This window comes from Eublepharis macularius, chromosome 11 (genome assembly GCF_028583425.1).
Source record: "Eublepharis macularius isolate TG4126 chromosome 11, MPM_Emac_v1.0, whole genome shotgun sequence".
In the NCBI taxonomy this organism is placed as follows: domain Eukaryota; kingdom Metazoa; phylum Chordata; class Lepidosauria; order Squamata; family Eublepharidae; genus Eublepharis; species Eublepharis macularius.
The window spans coordinates 94,609,494-94,620,067 of NC_072800.1; the positions used below are offsets into that span (position 1 = coordinate 94,609,494).

Consider the following 10,574-nt stretch of genomic DNA (forward strand, 5'->3'; position numbering starts at 1 on the left):
GGACAACTTTACACCCACTCAGAGTGGTTTACAAAGTGTGTTGTTGTTATCCCCACAAGAACAATCACCCTGTCAGGTGGGTGGGGCTGAGAGAGCTCTGAGAGAGCTGTGACTGACCAAAGGCTGCCCAGTTGGCTTCAAGCAGAGAAGTGGGGAATCGAACCTGGTTCTCCAGAGTCCCGCCGCTCTTAACCATTACACCAAAATTAACGCCCACTCAGTGCAGTTTACAAAATGGTTATCCTCTCAACAATTGTCCTGTGAGGTGGGTGGGGCTGAGAGAGCACTGAGAGAGCTGTGAGTGACCCAGGGTCACCCAGCTGGCTTCAAGCGGAGGGGAGGGGCGGGAGTCGAATCCGGCTCTCCAGATTAGAGCCTTGCTGCTCTTAACCACTACAGCAGATTGGCTCTGCAGGCAGACAATTCAGGCCGCAAGGCTTCCTCTCCACGGTGGAGTTTCTGCAGAGTGCTTGGAGAATCTTGGCCTGTCGTGCAGCTGTTCCAGATGCTGGTTCTGTGATATGATATTGGGGGCAATCTCGTTCCAAGAGCCTCGCTGGTTCTCACAAGTGGAACTCAACCTACGCTCCCCTCCCTCGAGTCAGGGGCCCCTCTCTGTCCAGTAAAGCCGACTGGGCTCACTTCTGAGGAGTGCTGCGTGTGAACAGTTAGCCCCAGGCGCTTGCGTATCTGCCACAGAACTTATCCTCTTCCCGTGGGCGTTGAGCAGTCACACAAATCAGTTGAGTAGACGATGCCTGATAAATACATATTTTTTAAAAATTATTTATGAACGTTATTACCTGTGCTGATGCTTTGTGATAAACTAGCTTAGCATATCTCTAGTAGCCAAATGGCCCCTGCATGAGAATGCTTAAATCTGAGAACTGGGACCACTTGGCTACAAGCCAGATGCTTATGCAACCTTAAAGGACTCCTCAGGGTTGCAAAAAAATCTAAGTTGAAAAAATCACATTGGGGTGTAAATCCCAAAACAAAAGCATTTTCTGTGCCCATGCAGGAAGTACACTTACCGGTTCCTCTGTCAGCAACGAAGGCTGGGAGGGCTGGCAGCTACGGTGACAAGTGAGGTGGGGCAGCTGACTTCTCACCCCCAGTCATCCCCTTACTTCCTAAGGGCCTGGCAGTGGAGGAGGGAGGGACCCACACCAGGCCCAAGCTGAAGTCTGTGTCTTGCCAAAGACCACCAGTAAAGGGGGGGGGAGACTGTGAAGCTGTGCTTGGGGGGCCTGTGGGGGAACCACCAGCACTGTGCCAGAGTTGGGAGGGAGCCACTGCTGAGCAGAAGTTAGAGGCAGGGCTGGGGAGCAAGCGGCTGCCTCTGGGGTGCTAAGGGGGAGATTCCTTTTTGAATGCTCCCTGTAGCTCTCTCCTCCATTCTCATGGGGGCCACTCTTGTTCTGCTTAAAACTGGGAATGGCTGAAAAACATTTAAAGAAACTGATGCGGGAGAGCTGCAAGCGGTGTGGGTGGGCAAACTGGTCTGTGGTATCCCGCTAAAGGGCAGAGAGGATGCACCTGATGAGAATCCTAGAAATGAAGCAATCCGCCTGCCCAAATGGGAAAGCCCCTGGCCAGCAGGGTGGCTTGGGACAGGACACCAGCGCTGGAGGAGACGAGGTGCGGGTCTCCTTGCACTGGCCGGGCATTGACCAAGCAGCCCCAGGCTCGGATGGGGTTGACCTTGTCTGTCCGTGGTCCTCCAGGGATGCTCTCGGTACGTTCAAGGGCCAGTGCGCCCATGGCTCCAGCAACCGTTTCCCTGCAAATCGTGGCAAGTCAGTAAAGGGCAGCCAGATTCGTTCTTTGAGTGCGCAGACTGTGCATTTAGCTTCCGTTTTACAGCCACCAGACAAGAGTGGTAATGTACCACGCCTGTATTTTCCATTGGACAAGATTTTGCATTGGATACTGCCTTCCAGGACTCCACACAAGACCGCTTCTCAGAGGTGACCTTCAGTTATGGGCCTTCAACACATGAACGCATCTCCACTTTGCTGGATCATACCAAGGGTCCACCTAGCCCCGTGATTGGCCAGATACTTGAGAGAGGCCCGTAAGTATGGCATGAAGGCACTCACTGTCTCCTGTCGCCCCCAGCCACCAATATTCAAAGGTAGGTTGGATCTGAACATGGAGGGTCCCTTTAGTTTGTTATGGCTTGAAGCTACTGAAAGAACATGGGTTTGTCTAATCACCTTTTAAAACTATTACTGTGACTATTACCATATCAGTGGTTCTTTTAAAGTGTCCGTTTAATGGGGTAAATGGAGTCAATCCTTTTCTCCTTTTCAGTGACATACTGGTAAAAAAGGCTTTGCAGTGACACAAATTGAGGAGCACTTTATTTGCACTTTCTTTTCATTGAAACCAAAAAGCTGGAATTGGAGGGAGAAAATGGGGTGTGCACATGTGGAAAGGAGTTAAACACGCACTTCATTGCAAAAAAAACTTCCACCCAATTCGAGGCAGAGAATTGGTGCCTGGAGTGTGGCAGTATGACTTTATGAAGCCAAGTCAAGCCAAGTGTCCACTCCCACCTTCTGTGAAGGGTCAGTGTTCAAAGTATCATACTGGTATTCCCCCATGCCATCCCCTACACATTTATCTACGTCGGAGAAATGGGTACCACTACTCCTCACCCCTCCACCCACAGGGATCAAGCAACTTGGAGATGGCTTTCTTTTTTCAGTGAGAGAGCAGAGCAGAGGGGGAAAGAATTGAAATAAGCCCCAGCACGCACAAGGCGCTCCTCGCAGTGCAACCCCCCCCCCGCCCCTCCCCACACCAATTTAAGCAGTCATCCCAGCTTCTGCTTTCTTGACTCAGTGCTAGAGCTTCAAGAGGTAGAAATTCAACAGCTGCGGAGAGCTTTCGTGCTTGGGGATCCCACCAGCCTGGATTTGGCCTGGCCAGTTCAAGGAAGGGAAATACAGAAGCAACCAATTGAGGTACCAGCCCGTGCTGACAAACGCACACTGGCACAATAGCATCCAGGTGTGGATTCAAAATGGAGTCTCTGGCACTAAAAGACATTGCTTGGTAGAGAAGAGTTTACAGTTTGCTCACAGTAAGTTTGCAACATTCTTATTTTTTAATTAAAAGATCCACCACCCCTCGCCACTTAGAGGGAAAACAGCGTTGATATTTGCTAGATGAACACAATAGTAATCCACTTACAGATTCAATTTCAAGAATTCAAAATGCTTCCTTGTATTCTTTCTGTCGGTCGGTCTGTCTAGTACTGCTCATATGGCAGAAATTACAATGGGACAAACCCTACTCAGCATCATTGCTCTGGTGTTCAGTTATTGCCTCTGTATATTTTGCCACAGAAAGAGTAACAGAATCATTTGTATTTGATAATAATATGTGCTCTCATAATTAGGTAGTTCGATATTCCATTAAACTCAATAGTTTAATAGAGCATCTGCATGAGGGAAGGGGCTTTGAGTGTGCAAGGGAAGCTGAGAGCAGCAACACCGTATGGTAGCAGGCTAATTTATCTGTGACTTCTTAGAGCTTCTGAGCGGCCCAGCATGGAAATTTATTTCACAAATACTGGACAGACTCAGAGCTTCAGTTCAGGTATGAAAACAGGTCTTTAGAAAACCTGCTTCTCAGTACAAAGTATGTGGATTCTTCTTTCACTCTTTCCCATCAAGGTACACAGAGACTTGCTTAGCATTTAAATCTTTATTCATTATGGAAATAAACTTTGATCTATTTAATTGAGCAAGATTATCATATATAAATGAATCCAATAAGCATTAAACATATGCATGCAATTAAAAGTAAAACTCAACATTTCTTAAGACCATTTAAAATCAACTCAAGCTTAGTCTACTATGAAATTCATTGAAATTTCCATAGAGACACAGACATACATCCTGTGTGAGATTTCCTCATCAAAATGCCAGCTTCTCATACTAAATGGCATGTGCTGTCTATACTGACATCTCTTTAAGATCTTTTACTTGTGACAACACATGCTCAAAGCACATTACCAAGACCTCTCATGCCACAGCTGGACATGCCCCAGCCATGGGGGCAGTTCACTCCTTGCATGGGTTCTTCATGTGCTTCACCAGATCGTTTTTCCGGTGGTACCCCTTGTCACAGTGGGGGCACTGAAAGGGCTTCTCCCCTGTGTGGACTCTCAGGTGGGTTGTCAGTTCCCGCTGCGTGCGCAGCCTCTTCCCACACTGACTGCACTGCGGCCGCTCTGCGGTGTGGACTTGCTCATGCTTCTGACACATCCTGTTCTGCCGGAAGCTCTTCTCGCAGTAGCTGCACTTGAAGGGCTTCTCCCCAGTGTGGATCTGCTGGTGGCTCTGGAGACTGTCCTTGGTGGTGAACCGTTTCTCGCACTCGGGGCAGGCGAAGGGTCTCTCTCCAGTGTGAGTTCTCAGGTGCTTCGTAAGTGCGCTCTTGCGGCGGAAGCTGCTCTCGCATTCGGTACATTTGTGAGGCCGCTCGCCACTGTGGATGCTCTGGTGGGACCTGAGGAGGGTCTTCTGCTTAAAGGTTTTGTCGCAGTAGCTACACTGGTAGAGAGGGTCTTCCAGGTGGGATCGCTGGTGGTACATCAGCTGGGCTTTCGTGGTGTGGCATTTCCCACATTCCGCACACACAAATGGCTTCTCTCCAGAGTGAGTGCTCCGGTGATACTTCAGGGCCACCTGCGTCCTGAATTTTTTTCCACACTCAGCACATGGGTAAGGCCCCAAATGGCTCTTCTGGTGGAGCCGCAGGACTTTCTTTATAATGAAACTTTTCCCGCATTCATTGCATTGATATGGTTTATCCCCCGTGTGAAGTTTCTCATGCCGAGTGAGGTACACCTTCTCCATGAACCTCCTCCCACACTCGGAGCATTTGAAGGGCTTTTCACCCGAGTGGATCATGACATGCCTGCGGAGGTTTGCCTTCTGGCTGAACTGTTTCCCACAGTCCTTGCACTGAAAGGGCTTCTCTCCCGTGTGGGTTCTCTCGTGCACTATTAAGTGTTCGCTGCGATTGAACCTCCTCCCACAAGTCGGACAGGTGTATGGTTTCTCTCCAGTGTGGATTTTCTTGTGTGTAAACAAGTTTCTCCGGCTGCCAATGGTTTTCCCACAATAATTACACTTGTAGCCTCTCTTATGCTTAAGTGGACACTCACTCGGTGTGGAAGGGCCTCTGAGCCGAGGAGAGCTGCTCCTCCGTGGGCATCGATTGCTCTTTTTTAGTATTTCAGAGGCAGTCTCTTGAGGCCTTGGAGTGGGATAAGGTCTACTTCCTTTCCTAGCTGCCAAAAGAAGGATTGAGACATTTGTTAATTTATTTTTTAAAAGACCAGCATAATCAATATTCAGACATTTTCCAACATATTTCACTGACAGCCATTTTTGGACACACAACCAGGGCAGGACAGCAGCCATTCCAAAAGTTTCTATGCTCGGAACTGGGTTTTAGTCTGGCTTGGTTTGACATCCTGCAAATGTCAAACCAGTTTGGGCACTGGAGAAGACTGGAGGGATCATTCCACCGTGTCCCCTGTGCCTTTCTAACTTGCAGGGCTTGGGGCGGCACCAGCCCACCTGTTCCTCTTCGGGAAGGAAGACCCCTCTCCCCAGCCAGGCATGGTGGTCAGCTCATTAACTGCACACACTCTTAAAACTCTTGCAAAGCAAAACAAAAACCCCAGAAACTTGACGTTGTCTTTTTTGCCTGGGAAGAAGCTTTATACAGATTTATACTCCCTTCCACCTCACCTGCCACCTGAGCTCCAAAAGAGCCCTTCAAGCTGCCACTGTCAGTCGCCTTTCAAACAGCACAGCTCAACAAGCCTCCTGCTTGCTTGGGATTCTGGCTTGCTGCCGTTTGGTTCTGTTGGGCTTTGTTGGTTAAGCTTGCAAGGAAGTAATGTCAAACCAGAGAATCCCAAGCAAGGGGGAGGGGACAGGCCATGGAGTTTAATAGCCTTGGAAAAGATTCACCATAGGAAACAACGGAAGAGTGGCTGGGGCAGCTTGTTAACAGGCCCACAGAATTGGACCCTGGTGTCCAATCCTCTTGAAATTTGGGGAGGAGGAGTTTAGTGCACAGTCAAGAGTAGGTTCCCTGCTTTAAAAATGCACCCCCTCCCATCCTCCTGGGCATTCTTTTCATTAGGGTATAATGGCTGGTGAAATCCAAGATCCTTGAACCTCAATCAGAGAATCTGACCTGGATTCCAGGGACACCAAACTTTTTTGGTATTCCTGAAACTCAGATCCAGATCACCTAGATCACCCCTATCGATGACAGTAGACATGGTACATTCTTAGTGGAAGATTTTAAAGGTAGGGGCACTTCACATGCTTTATGCATAATTTAAAACGTACTGTCTTAGGTAACTTAAGGGTTCCATTCAGTTCAAGTGGCTGGTACATGTCTGCACCTAAGCAGACAAAAAATGACTTCCTTCATCTCCCTTTACTTTCCAGACAGCCTGATGTGCAGGAGGCAGCTTCACGCAGTGATAACCTGCAAAGGTCCACACATCAAACTGGAAGAACTGGCACTCCCCAACCCAGCCCACGCCCAAGACAGAGATGCTGCCTGCCCCTGATGCCCACCATTCAGCTGCTTCTCACCCACGCAGGGGAACCAGGGGGTCTCCGTTGGCTCCTCGTCATACCATTCCTGCCCTTGTTCAAGCCTGGAAAGGAGCAGCGGTTTCGCAGTCATCAGGCCTGCAAAGGGAGAAAGAGATGTTACTCAAGAGTAATTCCAGGAGAACTCCCAGCTTGGCAGCCCTACTTCAAAGAGACCTAGGTACCCTGGAAAATCCAGCTCTTCCTGCTGTCAGGAAAACACGCAAGCATAATTAGAAGGACCTAGCTCCAGGCTTGCATTTTAAGCTCAGTTTCACATTGGATGGCTCATCTGCTGCTTGGACTCCTGAAGACTCATTCCTAGGCTCAGTTTTACCCTCCACTGCTGGGACTCGGGAGAGGACCCTCTAAAGGACTTCATTTCACCCTGGGTCATTACCCTGCTCTCACACTGCAGGGATCAGCCCACGTATAGGTCTTCCTCCCTCTCTTCTCTAACCTCTTCATTCCTCAGTCCTGCTTGGACTAACTATGAGTGGATACATCTAGTTTATCAGCAGGTTTCAGCTAAAATTGTTTAACTGCTTAGGATCACAGAACTGGAAGGGATTTCCAGTGTCATCTAGTCCAACCACCTGCATAATGCAGGAAATTCACAACTACTCCCCCCCCCCCACACACACACACCGAGTGACCCCCCCCCCTGCTCCACGCCCAGAAGATGGCAAAAAGCCTCCAGGATCCCAAGCCAAACTGGCCTGGGGGAAATTCCTTAGTTCCCTCGTCTGTGTGATTTTGCATTCCCTGTTCTTTGAAACAGTTCTAGTACTGTCTGTAACCTTCACATACCTTGTAAACTGCCTTATTTTGCTTTTCTTTATATATATATATATATATATATTTAATAAAGATTAAATAGTTCAGTTCAGGTGCCGTTTCTCCCCACTCACAATTCCACTAGAAATATTGTCCCTAAGATGTATTTATTTATTGTTTAAAATACTTGCCGCCTTTCTCATGAGCATCTCAAGACAGTTCACAACAATGCAAAAGCAGTATTATACAACAAAATATTAAAAACAACAATATAGAAATACTAAAACCAGTCTAAAGATGTAATTCTGAGAACACTTTCCTGGGAGTAAGCACCACTGAATAAAATAAGAGTTACACCTGAGAAAACCTGTTTAGAAGTGTTCTCTTAAAACACCTTATGCCCACCAGCAAATTCCGCCCCCCCCCCCCCCCAGGCTCAAGCTACCACAGAAAGCCAGACTGAACACTCGCGGTCCCTTGCCCAGGCCAGGAGCACATGCGAAGGCCGCATGTAGGCGGCTCCCTAATTCCTGTGGTGTGAACAACTTACAGTGGCAGGAATTTCCAGAGTTTGCAGGGGGCAGCTGGAAGGTAAAATCGGTTCAGATAAGATTGGTTACCACAGGAAGAGGCACCAACTAGGTTAAGATTTAATGGAGAAACGCATCCAGAGCAGAAATCCCCCGCCTCAGCTATGGAACACCCTTCCTCTGCAGGCCCCCATAAGTCTGTGCAGAATTATCTTCTAGAACCTCTGCAGTGTGCAGCTTTCCTGCTTCTGCTGCCTATCCGTATTATGATGTCCAGCTGTGATTTTTCTTCGCTTGCAGAAGTGGGAGCTCTGCTTAATTGCATTTCCCCAGCTTGTTACCCACCCTGAGCCCTCAGGAAGAGATGGGGCTGTGTTTTAACAAAAAACTGTGACTACGCAGCCAGTCTAGCTCCAAAGAACTGAGCTGGGAGGGGGCAGCCAAGGGCTCTGGGTTTTTGAGCCAGTCTCAATCCACCATCTCCCACAAACATGTTTCTAGACCTTTAAACCAACCAAAGAATGAATGAATCATATTTTACCTAGAAACACCAGACTGGCATAATTGTCAGCTGTCACATCCCGGTACACTTCCTTCTGAGATGCAGACAACATTCCCCATTCTTCTCGGGAGAAGCGGACGGTGACATCAGCAAATGTCAAAGCAACCTAGAGTTAAAAATGTCACAGATCAGGCTAATTTAGATTCACCCTCCTCATGGGGAGCCATCTGATGTATGAGTTTGCTAGAAACACCTTTTGCTAACGCAGCATAGAATACATCAGACTTCAAACCACGCTGCTAGGCTTTAATTACTCCTTCCAGCTCCTTTCCCCTTGGCACACACAACATCTTTGCACTGATGCTGTTTATGGATTCTCTCCACAAAGGGACAAAGATTGGGGACAGGTACTTCAGAGAAATACCAGATTTCATCAGGGCTACAGGTGTATAATTTTTGGAAATGTTGAAACCATAGGAGAAAAACACTTGAGGGGAATTTGGGAGGAAAGTAAACAATACTTAAAAGCATCTAAAGAGCCTCACAGGATCAGACAAGTGGACCATCTAGTCCTGCATCCTGTTTCACATAGTGGCCAACCAGTGTGTAGAGGCCCCTTCGGAGGTTCACTGCCTGAATGTGCAGGTTCCTGTTAGTCACCCAGGCTAGCAGCCACTGCCAGACCTCTTCTCCACAACTCTGTCTAACCCCCTTTTAAAGCCATCTGTGCCTGTAGCCATCACCACAGCAGCAAATTCCTTACTTCTCTCAAACATGAACCTATTTTGTTCCTCTTAGGGCATAAAATGCGTCATTTATAAGTTTGTTAGCATCAACTGGCGTATTTAAGGAATTTACAAGAAAAAAGTTTCCCTTTTCTACCATGTTAGTAAAACATCCAACAGTAAAACAAAAGCGAGCTGCAAACTGCTGCTCCTCCTGCTATTTTAGCACATTTCACTGTTCAGAGAGAGAGTGTGTGTGTGCATGTGCAGTTTCAGGTGGGCAGCTGTGCTGGTCTGCAGCAGCAAAACAAGATTCGAGTCCAGCAGAACCTTCGAGACCAACCAGATTTGCAGAGGATGAGCTCTCAAAGTCTGGCGAAGCTCCCTGACGAAGGGCCCTCTGACTCTCGAAAGCGCACGCCCTCGAAAACTGGCTGGTCTCTTCGGTGCTCCTGGGCCCGAATCTTGTGTTTTTGTACGTATGGCAGGCAGGCTTTCCCCACTGGGGGGCATGAGAAGAAACTCTCCCAGATTTTTGTACATCCCAAGGGGAAAACTCTCCTCAGGAGCCCCCCCCCCCCCCAGCGCTGCCCAATCTTCCCGAAGGCAACAACGGGAACCTCTGGGTGGGGGACGCCTGAGGAAGGGCCCCCCCTTACCTTGCCAGTCGCCCCCCGCCCCGCCCCGCCCCGCCCCCCCTCGCGGGGCTCCATTGCCGGGCTGGGCCTGACGCTGCCCTCGAGGCTCCAGCCCCTCCCCGCGAGCTTCAGCGGCCGGAGCCGGACCAGAGCGAGTGGCGCCCCCTGTGCGGCCTCTCGCCCTTCCAGGCGGGCCAGTCGCGGCGGCGGCGGCCCATTGCAGAGGTCCGCCTGAGGCCCGGCCCCGAGGAGGCCTCCAGGAGACCCACCTTCGCCGGGGCCCGTCGGGCCTGCCTGGCCGCCCTCTTCCTCATCGCGGGCCCGGCCGGGCCGGGCCACCCCCGGGCAGAGCCCCGCAAAGGCCGCGCGGGCCAGAGCGCCTCCCCGGCGGCTGGGCGAAGAGGAGGCTCCGCGGAGAAGGCAGGAGGGGGAACGGCTGCGGCGAGGAGAAGCCCGCCGGCGAGCCACTTTAAATAAAGTCCCTTCCGGTTCATACAGGAAGTGAGGCCGGGGCGCTCTAGGGTGGCCGGGCTCTCTGTGGTGAAACCATGGCAACGCCTGGCGCAGAGAGACCGGGCCGCTGCTCCAGGCTGTGGCTGGAGGACTCTGGGGAAATGGGGGCGGGCATCAGGGGAGGGGCAGGGAAAGGGGAGGGAGAAGGGCGTGGCTTGGAGGAGTGCGGGCCGTGATCTGAGCTGAGCCCGTTGCCTTAGCGACAGGGAAGCTGGAGGTCAGTTTGGAAAGGGCGATCAACAGAGAAT

General features: G+C 50.1%; 1 protein-coding gene across 2 annotated transcripts; it reads right to left on the reverse strand.

The window, feature by feature from the left end:
- Positions 1 to 3,718: 3,718 nt before the first annotated feature.
- LOC129338002 (gastrula zinc finger protein XlCGF26.1-like) lies at positions 3,719 to 10,266 on the reverse strand. Of its 2 annotated transcripts, none has more exons than XM_054992044.1 (4): positions 10,083 to 10,266; positions 8,490 to 8,616; positions 6,642 to 6,740; positions 3,719 to 5,311 (listed from the first exon to the last, which is right to left on the reverse strand). In XM_054992044.1, the coding sequence occupies exons 1-4, from the start codon at positions 10,125 to 10,127 to the stop codon at positions 4,077 to 4,079; spliced, it is 1,506 nt and encodes a 501-aa protein (XP_054848019.1). In that variant the 5' UTR covers positions 10,128 to 10,266; the 3' UTR covers positions 3,719 to 4,076. The 2 variants fall into 2 exon arrangements, with proteins under 2 accessions (XP_054848019.1, XP_054848018.1); XM_054992043.1 differs by having other exon boundaries at positions 6,624 to 6,740.
- Positions 10,267 to 10,574: the final 308 nt, after the last annotated feature.

Bases quoted from the DNA above. Each gene is read 5' to 3' on its own strand.
- LOC129338002 (XM_054992043.1), bottom strand. From the start codon at position 10,127: ATGAGGAAGAGGGCGGCCAGGCAGGCCCGACGGGCCCCGGCGAAG. The intron at 6,741-8,489 runs GTAAAATATGAT...CTCCCTTTGCAG, and splicing joins TGCCAGTCTGGTGTTTCTAG to GCCTGATGACTGCGAAACCG. The intron at 5,312-6,623 runs GTGGGCATCAGG...TTCTTTTGGCAG, and splicing joins GGGTGAGAAGCAGCTGAATG to CTAGGAAAGGAAGTAGACCT.